The sequence below is a fragment of the Globicephala melas genome, chromosome X, assembly GCF_963455315.2.
Source record: "Globicephala melas chromosome X, mGloMel1.2, whole genome shotgun sequence".
Classification (NCBI taxonomy): Eukaryota; Metazoa; Chordata; class Mammalia; order Artiodactyla; family Delphinidae; genus Globicephala; species Globicephala melas.
Genome location: NC_083335.1, coordinates 34,685,269 through 34,701,825, shown reverse-complemented (window position 1 = coordinate 34,701,825; position 16,557 = coordinate 34,685,269). Strand labels below are relative to the sequence as shown.

General features: G+C 36.8%; 1 protein-coding gene across 5 annotated transcripts in view; it reads right to left on the bottom strand.

Moving 5' to 3' along the window:
- AMMECR1 (AMMECR nuclear protein 1) overlaps positions 1-16,557 on the bottom strand; it is a 224,183-nt gene that overhangs the window by 44,085 nt on the left and 163,541 nt on the right. For all 5 annotated transcript variants that reach the window (XR_009560771.1, XM_060292863.2, XM_060292864.2 and 2 more), the window contains one exon: positions 11,492-11,602. Coding sequence is in view for 4 of the 5 variants with exons in the window: in XM_060292863.2 (XP_060148846.1) it covers positions 11,492-11,602 (111 nt within the window). In the remaining variant the exon portion in view is untranslated. The remainder of the gene's footprint in view (positions 1-11,491; positions 11,603-16,557) is intronic.

Here is a 16,557-nt window from a genome sequence, read left to right as displayed (position 1 = left end):
AAATTGTTAAAATTGTTATGAGTGGGTGGATGGGAGTAAAGCTGTGTATCTTACCACTCCTAAACTTCTAAAGACTCAGCCATTACTCAGAGGGCAAGTTTAACCACTGCTGGTTAATGTGGCTTTCTATAAAGGATAAAGTGCTAAATACAGGCAATCTTTGACTCCTGGCACTTCAACTATAGCTATGTGGTAACGGGAGCTGTGGTGGTGGGTTTAGAGGTGTTTGAGAATGAAATGACTACTTAACTGGTAGTGAGTTCCAAGTCAGTGGAGAGATTCAGATAGAAGCTAGATGCTCATTTCTTGGGATACTTTAAAGTACCTGATAGGGGTTGGACTAAGATGACTTCTAAGGATGTCTTCCAGCTATATGGTTCCATGGTGAGCATCAACTCAATCACTTATAGCACTTATAACAAGAGATTGACCTTATGTTAACCTGCTTTCTAAAGTGTACTGGGTACACTGTCCCCTGGCTCAGTCTAACTCCAAGTGGCCTTAAACTACCCCTCTCACTACCAATCAGCATCGGCAACTCCTACCAGCTCAAGCACACTGGCAGCAAGAGAAGTTGACAAACCTAAGCTAACAGAAGTAGGCAGAAAGGGAAAAGAGTAAAAATGGTTCTCGGGATCGAGGAAAGTTGCTACAAAGTCATGAGCCTGGTTTCTGTTGATTTGCTTTGATGTGGCTTGCTAAACTACTGCTGAGAGCAATTTCAAAAGGGAGAGACAAACATGTAAAGCTAATCATTACAATCCAATATATTAAGTGTTATAATAGAGGCCTGAACAAAGTGCTATGAGAACACAGAGACGGACCAGCTTTGCTGGGGAGTGTCTAGGAAATCTCAGAGGAAGTAATGAGCAAGCTGAGTCTTGAGGGATGAGTAGGAGTTGACTGGCTGGAAATGGAGAGAGGTGTGGTTGGCAGAGAAAAAAAAATGTTCAAAGCCAGAGAGACACAAAAGACTACACTTGGCAAGTGGCGAATAACTGTGCATGGCTGGAGTGTGAGGTTAGGGTCTCTGATGCTGTGCTTTTTAAGAAGGATGGGAATAGGAGACGGCGGGGAGAGGCAGGGGCAGACAAAGGATGGTGGCACTTTAGAACATTAACTTTATTCTGAGTGAAATACAGGCTTTGAAATGACTCTAATTTTACTCTAGACAAGATGGGTAGACAGAGGGGGCGCTTCTTGTCTCGGGTATAAGGATTAACAATAACTGAGGAGAGTTTAGTCATGCCGGTGGGTACGTCTGTGCCCATATTGGCTGATGGGGTAACTGAGCTGCTCTGAGCAGTAACAAAAGCTATGAAGAGGACGATGCAACAGCATGGGAGGGCACAGACGCTTAGACAGTAGACACACACCTTAGTGAGCTGATACATGAGGCACAGGAACATCTCAATACACCAGAGATGACAACCTTCAAAGGCAGCCTTTTCAAAAAAATGTCTTTTAAAAAGAGCAATTACATTTTATAACATGTCTTTATAACCTTATGAATTTAACAGTCATCCTTTCACCACTGAAGTGCTTAGGAGTTGCTTTAGCTGAAATCCACTGTTATCTGGGATGACTCCCATCCCTAGCCACTACTCTTTATTAGAGGTGGAAATTCAGGAAAAAGGAACTAAGACACAATTTCTCCAGGCTGCTCTGAGGCCAGGGATCCAACCAGAGATCTCCCCTTTTGTCCATAGCAATTTTCAGGCCTGTTGAAACCCAACCTGTGTTCTCAGTCCCACCGCTACTCCAAAGAGCTCTTTTTCCAACGTCACATTGGCTCTCTTCAGAGAGCTTGTGAAAAGAAACTAACATTTTTAACATTCTCTTAGTTTTCTTTGAGATTCAAAGCAATTATTATTAGACTTACTATTAACTACTTCTGAGACAGCTCAGTTTGGGGTACTCCAAATGCAGCATGTTTCATATGCTGAGACAATGCTGAGGTTTGGGGTGTGGTACTGGATCATCCACATGCTCTTACCTGAGGCCCCTTATAATCCACTGCCCAGGGTCTAGGGTGCAGGCTGTGAGTCAGAGCAAAACAAAGTGAAGTGGTCCAAATGGGGATTAAACCTGTGACCTCATTAGCAGTGGAAGTCTAACCACAGTGTATGGTTATTTACTGCTCTTCATAATATTGCAATGCAGCTCCACTCATTTAAAAGGTTTATTAGCAGGCTTCTCCCTACCTAGGTAAGCAAATCAATCCCCCTTAGCCAAAGAGCAACAGAAGGCCATCTTAGAAGAATGGCTTAGGTTTAAAGCAGACTGAAGAATTTTCTTTTTTGTGGTACGCAGGCCTCTCACTGCTGTGGCCTCTCCCACTGCGGAGCACAGGCTCCGGACGCGCAGGCTGTGGCCATGGCTCACGGGCCCAGCCACTCCGCGGCATGTGGGATCTTCCCGGACCCGGGCACGAACCCGTGTCCCCTGCATCGGCAGGCGGACTCTCAACCACTGCACCACCAGGGAAGCCCAGCCTGAAGAATTTTTAAGAGAGATCCTCTTTCCTCCCATCTTTAGTGAAGTGGTAACCTTTTAAATCAGCTTTGTGGAACATATAAGTCAGTCCTGAAAGTAGCCGGGTGTAGGGACGGGAAGTTGAGTTCTGGGCAATCCCTTTAATTAAAGCTTCTGAAGGATTTATTTTATGGCTTTTTCTGATCTTCTCTTTCACCACTAGAAAGGACACAAGAGTTGGCACGTCAATGAATAAATGTTAAAAATGAGGCTTAAATATGGGATATAACCTGCTAACCTAATTTGAATGATGAAGCCTATACTTTCGATTATTTACAAGATATCTTCGTGAGCTGAAGTAAAATTGTAAAACTAATAGAAAAGTTTTCTGAACATGAGACCAACTGTAAATCTATACTTTATGAATCTAATGTACTCTCTTCACTTTTAAATTTTAAACATACTAAAAATGTACATTTGATATTAACAATAATTAGAGCTACATTCTCAATAGAAGGTGTTAAATACCAATTTTCACCTTTAAAAATCCTTAGCACCTATGAAATTCTTATTCCAGTAGAACTTTTTTTAAGTTACCATTTGTCCCTGCCTACTTTATTTGTTATATAGTATGGGTGTTTTAATTTACTTTGTTAACAAGAAGCAGCTCAGAAAATGTAGCTCTTTAGAACAAGACATACTGAATGTTTACTCTTTATTTAAAAAGTGAGAGAGAATGTAAAAAAATCTGGAAATTGTTTCTAAGACAAATATATTTATAATGCAAGATAAAGGGCTAACAAGTGTTTAGGCTTTAAAGAACACCAAATTGTTATCAATAACGAAAAGGAAATGTTTTCCAAAGTCTACTACTTTGGATATCCACGTATGAGGTAGTTGAAAGTTTTGGGGAAGGGCAAAGATCACAGAGGAGGGCTGTTTCTTTTACCTTTTAAGGAAATCTTTTAAAAAGCATTTGCTCATGCTCATAAAATAATAGCTGAAAATTTAATATTAAATTGCTGCACAAAAACCTCAACATTCAATTATTTTAGAGTACTCAAATTACTAGCAACATTGTCCCCTAGAGTGGTAAGAGTATATTATTTGCATGATATTCTAGAATGAACAGCCGCCTTGAGCATATATTGGTGTGAGCATCTTATTCTTCCAGAACACTAAGACACAAATCTGTTCTCTTGTTCGTTCAGGCCCTAATGACTCAAATACTTCAGACATTTATAAGTAGACGCAATATTTATTTTTTAAATGTTCAGACAAAAGTAAATATATTGTTAAATGCCTATGGTATGATTTTAGACCACATCTAATATGATAATAATTTCATACAATTTTGTGTTCTAACTTATCTTTACCACTTCATCCTTCATCAGAAAAAATGAAGAATATCTCAAGCAATGATTCTCAGGAAAGGAGGTAGATATCAGTTTACTGGACTGACACAAAATATGAATTTATTTTAATGGGACAAGAGGAAAGTGGAATCTAAACTGTTAACTTTTAATTTTCTTCATTTGCCACGCATCAGGCTATAATCCAACTGGTTCTAGATATTCTTTGGTGAAGAGTGTGTGTGTGGGTACTCTGTTTCTGAGGTTTTATTTTTTTCCATAGCAAGTTCATTCCGCCTCCCTTCAAAATATGTGTTAGTAAAATCTCTCAAAACACCCAATACCTTGTATGTGGTCACTTTGATAATAATAATTTTCGCACATCCCTGTAATCTGGACTTTTTTTTTGTCCACGTAGGATAAAAACAAACCAAAAAGTGGTATAAAGTGTTCTGCTTTTACTCAAAGTGAAGTAGGGATGGACCAAATAAAATAATTTCATAAGTTGCTTTAAATACATTTCTGCTTTTATTACAGATGTAGAATATCTGTTCATCCATTATCACCACCTCTGACTTTTTGGCAAAAGTCACTCTCTACCTAGGACTGTAATTATTTATATAGCTTATCTCTCCTACTACATCATAAACTCCTAAGGCAAAATTTAGACTAGATTTACAGGATGAACTGTTTAAACATAATTAAAGGGAGAAAGAGCAAAGGGGTAAGGTTTAGAGTTAGATGTAAGAATAGGGTCGCAGCCTCATAGCACTGGGAGATCAGCTCGGTGCTTTGTGATCGCCTGGAGGGGTGGGATGGGGAGGGTGGGAGGGAGGGAGACGCAAGAGGGAGGAGATATGGGAAAGTATGTGTATATATAGCTGATTCATTTTGTTGTAGGGCGGAAACTAGCGCACCATTGTAAAGCAATTATACTCCAATAAAGATGTTAAAAAAAAAAAAAAAGAATAGGGTCAATTTCCTGTAGTTTACCCTCTCCTTATGAAACACAGAAACCAAGAGCTCTGACAGGGCAAAAACCCATTTTCAGCTTCTCTCACACCTTCACCTTTTTCAGATGGCGTTTTCTGATTTTCTACCCAAAGGCATTGTGCCTGTGGCTCTTAATCAAAGCAGCATAGGGATTCCAAGTAGAGACTCTGAAAATCTGAAAGATGTGATAAGGAACTAGAATCTGATATACTCACTACACTTAATTTCTGTGGCAGTAGGTACTATATGAATTCAGATAATTCTCTGTAACTCAGGAGTCATCACCCATACTGGGAATGGTTCTTGCTCTTTGGTTTCTCCTGGCCAGTTTTTGGCCACATCTCTGCACATTAGCACAACCACGGGATAATGAAGGAGTGCATTAACTAGTGGCTAAAATCAAGATTCCAGGACTCCACAGATTATATTTAGCTGTGCTATTCTATGGATAATTTCGAGTAAGAGGCATGTAACAATCTAGGTTCCAAACTACACCTCAAATTAAATGCTTATGAAATCTGACAAACACTTAATTTCTCATTTGGTAATTTATACACTGAAACTAACAAATTAGGTATACCTTTTAGGACTCAAGCCATGCCACCTTTTGTAAAAGGCAACAAAATGTAGATTGTAAATTAAGATAATTAATTTTGCATAGTGTTTTTGACAGATCTAATTTCTCTCTCCAAAAAGCATATTTTAGCCAGGAGCCTTGCCGCAGACACTTGCCAAAAACAGTCTGGCCTTAACATCTCCAGAATGAGCTTCGCTGACAAGAGTGTACAGTCAGAAGTGAGTGACTCATGTACAGCTTTTCTTTTCATAAGAAAAATCAATCCGGCTGATATTACCGTGAGGAGTAGGGGGAGCTGGCTTAAACTAATTATTCACAGTGAGCCAAGTCTAGTTACCTAAAATAATCAAGAAAAAGAATAATCACAAAATAGTCCGCCCTGAGGCGGAAAATATAATTATGCTGCTTTCAGTGGTTTTAAACTCATACTGCTTTAGAAAAATGCCAGATTACAACACCAAAATATAAAAGCAAACTTGGTTTACAATGAATCTAGTTACCCAAAAGTACCCAATCTAGCCAGGACCTTTGAAAGTAATAAAGTAGGTCTGTTAGCTATTTGCAGTATCCCCAAAAGCCTAATAGTAAGTGAACATTTGTAACATGTAAACAAACAATCATCCTCTCTCCCTCATCCCCCCCTACACACACACACACACACACACACACACACACACACACACACACACACACCCTTACCTCACTCTCACACACACAAAAAAACACATCACCTTTTATGTGGTCACCCTATTCCCTAGAAAGAACAAACCTCCCTTACTATTTTCTCAGAATTAAGCAGTGCAACAAAGTGGCATAGTTCTGAATCAAGCTCCAGACACTGCCTGCACCTGCATAATTATTTCACTGCCAAGACGGCTAAGAACAACCAAGTAAAGGGGGAAGAAAGGAAAGACAGTCTTTTAAGCGTGATGATAGGCCATATTCCTGTTTGATGAAATAAGAACACATCTATCAATCACTTACATATTCTAGAAAAAGTACTATCAACTTGAATTTACATAAAGAAATAGACCTAATACAATGGAATATTACTCAGCCATAAAAAGAAACGAAATTGAGATATTTGTAGTGAGGTGGATGGACCTAGAGTCTGTCACACAGAGTGAAGTAAGTCAGAAAAAGAAAAACAAATACCGTATGCTAACACATATACAGGGAATCTAAGAAAAGGTCATGAAGAACCTAGGGGTAATACGGGAATAAAGACACAGACCTACTAGAGAATGGACTTGAGGATATGGGGAGGGGGAAGGGTAAGCTGTGACAAAGTGAGAGAGTGGCATGGACATATATACACTACCAAACGTAAGGTAGATAGCTAGTGGGAAGCAGCCACATAGCACAGGGAGATCAGCTCGGTGCTTTGTGACCACCTAGAGGGGTGGGATAGGGAGGGTGGGAGGGAGGGAGACGCAAGAAGGAAGAGATATGGGAACATATGTATATATATAACTGATTCACTCTGTTATAAAGCAGAAACTAACACACCATTGTAAAGCAATTATACTCCAATAAAGATATTTAAAAAAAAGAGAAAGAAATAGACCTACACTTCACTGGAAAATTATTAACCAAGATTTTAAGGAATTTTCTTAGACTGAGATGTTTGTGTTCGTCTATATTAATTGTAATTCTCCTCTTTATAAAACTATATAATCTAAGTACTAAAAAAGAGGAAACAAATTTGTCTTTGCTTTCTAACATGTAAAAGCCACTAATGCAACTAGCTTGATGAGTACTAGAAATTATTCTTTTTCAAGTGGGACAAAGAATATTTCTACCTTGAAGTTTCGACCACTAATAAATACACTAATCTGTGAACTTTAATTTCACCATGGATAAACTTCTATCAATAATTCTGAGCTCTCCATCCTGCTTCTTATTTGCTATAATCTTTCCTGCTTTTACTCAGGTCAAGGAAATAATAGTCTATTTAATAGTTCAATGTGGTAATTCTCACAAAGTTTTCCTGCTACCTACACAGAAACTATGTATTTTTACAATTGGGAGAAATCCTCAGCCTACTTATAAGGTCTTATTCCAGTCTACAATAAATCAAAATTTCAATTAGGAGAACATAAAACTTGACTATGACAAGTATTTTCATTTTAAAACAGTATATTTATACATAAAAACTTAATCCAGGATAGGCATTTCATTTAAAAAGTACCTGGTCATTTTTTACATTTAGGTTTTAGAGATTAAGGGACCACAAACAAACTAGATCATTATCCTCTATAAAATGGTTAGCTTTTTAAAAAAGAAAGGGTACTCATACGGATTTTTGCGTGCCCATGTTCATAGTAGCATTATGTGCAATAGTTAAAAAGTAGAAGCCACCCAAGTTTCCAGGCATGGATGAATGGACAAACAAAATGTGGTAGATACATACAGTGGAATATTATTCAGCCTTAAAAAGGAAGGAAATTCTAACGCATGCTACAACACGGATGCACCTTGAAGACATTATGCCAAATGAAAATGAGCCAGTCACAAAAGGACACGTACTGTATGATTCCACTTTTGTGAAGCACCTAGAAGAGTTAAATTCATAGAGACAAAGTAGAAGGATGGCTGTCGGGCTGGGGGAAGGGGAAATGGGGAGTTAGTGTTTAGTGGGTACAGCGTTTCGGTTGGGGAAAATGAAAAAGTTCTGGAGATTTATGGTGGATGGTTGCACATCATTGTGAATGTACTTAGGGCCACAGAATTATACACTTAAAATTGGTTAAAGTGGTAAATGTTATGGTATGCATATTTTACAATAAAAAATAAAGAGTATAGCTGGGTAACGTTATGAAAACTGAATAATAATCTATCTAGTCACAGATGAAGACAGTGAGTAACCAGATATCCTAATTTTTTTTAAAACGACACCTATACCTGATGAGTCTTTAATTTCACTGTTTATTTTTTGTTTTGCTCTCTCCTTCCCTTTTATCCCAAATACCCTAAGTTCATTTGATTCCATTTATAAGTTTTATGATTTATAGGTTTTAAGACCAGACTCCAAGAATCACCACTATTATGTTCGGAAGAATTGTATTCCTCTTGAAGTCTAATCCATTATTTACATGTAGCCAAAGAACACAATTTCATACCATACAGTAGTACATTTTTGTAATAAGCATTATCCTTTTCTACAGTATTAATCCAAGTCAATTTTCTTCTGACTAGTCTATGCAACCCTGAGTTATATACTCTTTATGATCCCATCTATGGCTTTTCTGGAATTTAAAATAATGTTCTAAAATTTCAGTCTTAACTGCTAACTAGAATTTTTGAAGAATTATTGACCCATGATTAAACAATTTATAGGAACCTGCTTTCAAGTTCATTATTTTCACCATGAAGCTACAAAACATATATTCTCAGAAAATTTTATTTTATCTTATCTTAAATGTAGTAGTTAAGAGCTTGGACTTTGCAGTCAGATGGCCTGGGTTTGAATCCTGTTTCTACCACTAACTAGATGTGTGAGCGGGTGTACTAGTTAAATTATCTAAATCTCAGTTTCCTCATTTTTATAATGTGGATATTAATACCTAAGAGTTGTTGTGAGGACCATGCATATAAAGGCTCCTCTGCAGTGTCTGACATGTAGTAACTTCTTAGTAAATGGTAGCTATTAATACCACTAATAACAACAGCATGTAGAAATGATAAGTGCCCTATGGGACTGAAAAACATTATCCTGCAACTTTTTTAAATGATGCCACAGTTTTGACTCTAAAATGAATCCAGAAAAAAGAGCAACTGTATATTTTAAGGCTTGTTTTCTTTGTTCGTCTCTTCCAAATAACTTCATTCTTATTATCATATTAAGCAAAAGAAATGAAGCCAAACAAAAATGAGAAGACCAGGTACATATATGTGTATATACACACACAAACACACATATCTCTCTAATGTGCTGTATACAATTTCAGGAAATTGTAGAGAAACATGGGGGAAAAAGCTGAAAAGTAAACAGGAAGAGCCATAGACTACACCTGTATATGTACAAATACAAATACAAATGTAGGCAAATTTCTAAGTCCAACTATTTGAATGATTCATTCAGAATCATATTATTGTCAGAAAAAATATACTATAATTCTCCTGGTAATTGCCCTAGGAGACAGATTCACAAGTCCAGAAAAACTGGATATTTTCACCCCTTTTTATCCATGTAGGCAAAAGAATTTCATATTTTAAGTAAAAACAAATTGCTACTATAGTTACTACTACTAAGGATTTCTAAAGTATATAATATTTGATACTGGGATTTCTGCCACAATTTCACTTGAAAGTACAAAGGTTTTCTATACTATCAATTCAGGCTCCCCAACTATAAAGAAAAATGGAAATTTTATAACATACTTCTGTTTCTGAAAATGTGTTCCTTGGAGCACTAATGGCATAAGACACGAGGGCACGAGGGTGGGAGGATAAAAGGGTTCTGTAGTCAAAGAAGTCTGGGAAATGCTGCATTCCGTATCCCTCAGAGATTCACCACACTATTAACATAAAAGGTTCTGAGAAACCCTGCAGTGAGCAGAGCTGTTTAAATTTGTTTAACTCGTGTTCCCAAAATTTATTTGGCCATAGAACTCTTTTTTCAAGCAATACCAAGGAAGTGGTATTCCTCATAACAACTTATTTTAGGAAATATATAATAAATTGCCTTTGATTAGCTATTTAAAATGTAATTTCATATGCACCTGTCGTGGCAGAATTTGCTAAAGTCCCAAAATGAGTCCATGGTACTTCGTGTCAGGGAAAAAAAAATCTAACACGCCTAGACTTATAACTGTACTATCTTTAGTAAGTTGTAGTTATTTCCAGAATGTGTGTTTCAACCCCCTTTCTGCCTAATTATTATTTAATCAAGTCCAAACACCCCATTTCTAATACCTGTGAAAATCTAAGAATGAACATGACCCTCCAAGCCTTTCCTTTTCTTTCTGGGCTTCAGTGTAAGCTAAGAAAATCCTGTAGCTGTGAGCTACGTCTTCAAATATAAGAATATTAAACTCAGTTGCCAGCATTTTATTAACTGGTGCTATGAGCAGCATTTGTGCAATTCTATAGTAAAATAATGAATCTTCCACAACATTAATCCTGAAGCAAAGCAGTGACTGATTATTACTTCATTCCCCTGACATCTCCCTAATACTCCTATTAAGTATGTAGAACAAAGTACTATAATTACTACTTTATCTATTGGAGATTGAGCAACTTGCCACAAGTACCAATAGTCAGCAGGGACCAATTTCTTGTTGGACAGACACTGTGCATATTACAACTATAGAAACTGTATCAGATAATCACCCTGAAATATGAACAAAAACAGGAAATTCCTTTGCTAATAGCTTATTATTTAAGGAATTTTCCTCTTTTGAAATAATTTTGGAACACAATTTGTTAGAAATCTAAACTTGAACCAAAAAAATCTGATGGCATGCTAGATAGCTTTTTGTGAGTTCAGAAATTAAGAACAAAGTCTTAACAACTGTAATGAGGCATTCATTACTTTGTCCTTGTGTTGGATGAAACAAAATAAGTAAGCTGCAATTAATTCTGGGTAAAGTGTGAATGTGAATGATTATGCTGCCAGGCTGTTGCATCACTTTCTTCTTAGGTTCTCCCTTCAATTCCAAAAGTACATAAAAGTGTAACAAAATGTGTGAGATGGAATAGACATCAACAATTTTTTTAAAGCCTAACAAAGAAGACACAATGACTATTATTATGGAAATAATACATTTAAGTAACCCATAGATATTTGGTCATTGATTTTCAAGTTATACAAAATAAGATGGCCACTGAAAGAAAAAAAAAAACACTTTAAGACATCTATGGCAGAATACACGTAATCACAGTATTTTATGTTATGATAATATATATCAATAACATTTTATCAGAGACAAGGCAAATGGTCGAAGAAAAGAAAAAAGTCTGACATGAAAGAAGTCAAGAATGTTGACAGTTCAGGAAAGAAAAAGGAGTTAAAGTATCAGGTTCAAGTTTCTTAAGTTTTTTTCTTTTTTTTTTAAATGTAGAAGCAGAGGTAACAAAAATTGGTCTTCACCTGGTAAGTGTGTACTCCCTGAGTCCTGAATGCAAATTCATGGCAGAAAAAGTACCTATGCATCCACGCAATCTTTTGTCTCGACCAATCTTCCATGTTACAAACAGTGGGCTGTAATGGAAGATAAAAATAGGGTAAATCAATCAATTCAATTAAAAGAAGTATTTGTTGAATATTTACTATATCAAGCTTAGGTGCCTGAGCTATGAAGACCAGAAGACAGGCCCTCGGGGGCTTAGCATGTAGCCCAGTAGGACTGCATTTAGCAACAATTATAGCTATGCTGTATTGAATGTATTCTATATGTCAGAAAGCCCAATAAATGGTCTTAACGGATTATCTATGTTAATCCTCATCAACAACTCTGGGAGGCTGATACTATTACTAACATTCCTATCTTACAGATGAGGCAGTCCCACAGTTAATACATCATGAAGTAGGAACTCAAACCTGGCCAATCTTGACTACAGAGCCATTACTACCTCATTCCTCATTTAAACCTCAAGTCACTGATTGATTCCTAAGTCTAGTCTAGAAAATCAGGGGAAAAAATAAACAGATTTAATAAATACTTACTGAATGTATGGGGGGGTGGTGTACAAAGCACTGTGAAAGGTGCTACTGGAGATACACAGTTGCCTAAAACATAGTCTTTGCTCTCTGGGAGCCAGTACAGGAGGAGGGCACGTTCACAGCTAACTAACGTACAGGAGGAGGGCATGTTCACAGCTAACTAACACAAGGCAAAAGGAAGTAAGTGCTATAAGCCATGTCCAAAATGCCATAAATTAAGCTGCTGGGATAGGAGAAAATTTCAGTGAGTTTGTTCATCTTCAGCTTGGCCTAGAAGAACGAGTAGGGTTTGGAGAGGTGAAGGACAACAGCAAATATTAACAAAGTAATACTCTGAAACCAGAAAGTTTATCTTAATTTTCAGATAAAATTATTGCCAACAAATACAATCATCAAACGTCAAAATATCAATTATAATAAAATGGCAACAAGAAAATAATTTAGTTGTTTTGACTGTTGTTGTTTTAAGAAGGGTAATATAGTTTTAAATGAAGTTTAATACAGATGTCTGGATTCTGCAGCAAAGCACTGATAGTCTCAATTAATGGTTACGTTTAAAAGCAATTCGTTTCTAAACTGAAGCAACTTTGTCAGATTTTATGAAATAAATTAATTTATACATTTTAGGACATTTTGTAAAAAGATTAATACCCTACAGTTGGGGATGGTTCCTGTTAATATGAGTATTCACAGTATTATTGGTAAAATATAATACATTTCTGTTTTCTAAAAATTAAAATTTTGGGGGGATATACCATGTGTCATATATCTCTTATAATATGCTGTTAAGTTGGAGAACACATTCTTTAGTTAGAGTACTCTCTAATCAGTCATCAGCAGTTGGGGAAAAAGTTCAAGTACTTCAATCACCCACCTTGAACATTTAAATTATGCTGTGTTCTGACAAGTAACCACAGTGGCAGACAGGTTCCCAAATAAATAATGCAAACCAGGGAACAGTACTAAGAATTACCTCCTTCCAAGAGCCAAATGCCCAGAGGCATTGAAAAAGATGACTAAGTACAAGGCCAAGTTTTGTCAATGTTAGTATTCACATGCTGGATGACCGATACTAAAGGCCCTAAAATAAAAAGCAAAAGGTAAATTCCAGGGTTTTTTGTTTTTGTTTTGCTTTCTACATCATATATACTATCTTATAAGTTGAGACAAGATTCTAGTGCTCCAGCTGAAATTTATCTCTAATTGCTCCTGACTAGTAGTTGATCAGGAAGATAAGTATTAGATGGGATCACTTTCTCACCAATTCTTCTATTACTCATACAAATACTAGTATCCTAAAATTCACACACGTTATCTTTAAAGATGAATTTCACCTCTTCATTTTTCACCTTCTGATTTGGTAGAGTCAACGTCAGCAACCAGTAAATGGACAGTAAGAGGTCAATCCTTGCCCATAGCAATGCCTATACAAAAGAGCTGTGTGTAAGACACGTCCCTTGGCAGATTCAGAACAAAGTGAATTGTACTGTAACATATATATCTATAACATGTCTTTAAAATTCCATTGATGGTTTCTCAATAACACAGAACTAAGTTGTATATTCTCTTCCTCAGTGACTTGAGGGGAAACCTAAAAGTATGAGTGAATTCATTTCCTATCAAAACATGGAAGTCATTTACAAGTACTTTACCTTCAATCCTCTTGTTTATCCCACTAAAATAGATATGTACGCCATTCTTACTATAATCCTGTCTATTCAAGCAAACATTCAAAATTTGTAGAGTAAATAAAAAAAGAACACCATTAAACACTACACTATGAAATGTGTTGGAGGGCATTCAAACACATAGTGGGAGAAATTATACACAGTTTCTTATTAGGCTGTGCTATGACTGATGAAGGGATGATTCACTCAGAGGGTAGGGTGCTAGAGGATAAGCTGCATTTTGCCAGGCGCTCGTGGCCTGCATTTTGCCAGGCACTCCATAATAAGATGTAAAAGTACACAACACTTTCAGGGACCAGGATGTAGTCTGCCAGTCTTGATAACTTGTTATTGTCTCTTCCAGATTTAACATTCTATGAATTTTAGGCACTGTTGAGTATATGTTCTCAAGAGCCCTCATAAGAGGTAGAGCAGATACAGAATCATCTGTACTCTCCCTGTTCCTTACCTGCCCCAGGAAACATCCTCTTTGGGGGTTGGTATTGCAGGGAAGTATCTGTGTCAAAGATGGGAGGGATTGCTACTTGACAACCCCACTGTGTTTAGGACAGATGCCTGAAGATGGAAGAAATCAGACTTTTAGTAGACAGAATAAAACTATTCCTTCAAAATCTGGGACTCTAATTTTTCATTTGCAAATGCCCATCCAATGTCTTTTATAAAGAACATGTATATGGAAATTAAAAAAACCCAAAATATCTAAAAGCAATACTTAATGGGGAAAGGAACTTAGGAAGTTAAGCATTTTAAAGTAGACTGAAACAGAATAAACACCACGGAGCATGAGAGATTGTATCTTGTGTGTGATAACTACTTTACACAGGGCAATGATTATGGGAACATTCAATACATATCATCTAAACATAGCAACAAAGGTTTTCCTTTTCCCAACACACAGAGGGAAGAAATAGGCAATTTCATTCTTAAATGTTGTTATTAAAACATGTATGAGTTCACAAAAGGACATAAGACATCAGCATAATCAGAGACAGATCAAAGTAGAAAAAGGGATTTGAGCCTGTTGAGAGGAGCTGATTACTCAATGACAAGGAAATAAGGAAAACAGTTCATAGTAAGACAAAAAGTGAATGTTTTTGGAAAATACTTTTACCGTATGGTTTGAGGCTACCTATATATATTGAAGAAATACTACAAACCAGAAAGGGGCTCAAAATGAAATGAAATATTAATGGAAATGTTTATCTGAAGGTAACCAGACATAGCTTTTTAAGGAATTTTCCCACTTCTGAACAGTTTGTGCCACTATGTTCTGAGAAATGTTTGGAGGAAAGTAAACTCTCTCCATTTTTCCAAGCCTGTAGACAGGAACAGGAAATAACCACCTAATCTAGGTAAATCTTCCCTGCCAACTGGCAGCCAGTACTATCAGGTCAATAGTAGCTCTCAGGGGAAATGTAGTTGCACGGAATCAGCAAAAGTCCAGAAAAGCAATGTAAGTCTGAGCAGGATACTCCCCAGTCTAAGCTGCATGCCACTTCCTGTGCCCCCCTTCTGAGACTATTCTACTGATGCAGACCAGGAAAGATTAGAAATATGTTTGTGGGAGAGGGGTACAACTATGAAAAAGGTGTATTTACTTAATTTTTTAACCATAACTCCTATCTCCCCTGCCATACCAAGGCAAATACAGGTTAAAAATACGCTTAGACATTAGCAAGCCCCTATTCCGGCAATTTGCTCTTCTTTAGAATGAGATTTGTAGGCGGTAACATTAACAACACAATGTCAATCCCCACCAATATACTAATTACTGTAACAGGGGTATTCAACAAAGTTATTTATATTGTAGGTAGATACAGGAAAAGAGAGAAGTCCTCTAGCTTCGTTCTTTTCTTCTGTCATCAAATAATGGTTGCTTTTCAACTGAACTCAGGTTCCTCACCAACTCTGTTCAAAAAATCCAACTGTATTACTCATAACATCCAACTCAATACCATAATTCCACAGTATCTAGAAGCTCAGAGAAACACAGAAATGGCAGAGTCTTCCCTGCACAACCAGGTTAAAACCTTTCATGTCCTATTTCAACACAAACAAGCTATATATCTCATTTCCAGACTATATAAACAACTGATTCAATTTGTAAAAATATACTCAATTATGGTTAAATCCTATATTAGTCTGTTCGAGCTGCCATAACAAAATACCACAGACAAGGTGGTTTAAACAACAGAAATTGATGTTCTCACAGTTCTGGAGGATAGGAAGTCGGAGATAAAGGTTCCAGTATGGTTCTGTTTCTGAGAGCTCTCTTCCTGGCTTGTAGATGGCTGCTTAGTCTTCGCATGGCCTTTCCTCTGAACTTCAGAAGGAGAGCGAGCATCCACATGAGCTCTCTAGTATCTCTTAAAAGGACACTAATCCTATTGTATCACAGCCCCATCCTTATGACCTCATTTAACCTTAATTATCTCATTATTGGCCCTATCTCCAAATACAGTCACATTAGGGGTTAGGGTTTCAACATATGAATATTGTGGGGACACAATTCAGTCCATAGCAAATCGCTAACAAGAACTTTAGCACATAGTTCAAAGTTTATGTAATAAGGTATCTAAGGTTATTAGCTGAAAGAGCTTTTAAGAGATTAAAAGAAGAGACTCTATTTCCTCTTCATTTTACAGGTGAAAACCAAAAAGCTATCTAGGCATAGCATAGGGTCAACTGGTTAGTGTTAGAACCTGGCTAGTTCTCCAAAATTTCTCACTACTGATTTAATTTTTTAATTAAAATTGTGAGTAGCAAACCTAGATGTCTTCTAAAATAACAGTGAATAGGAATACC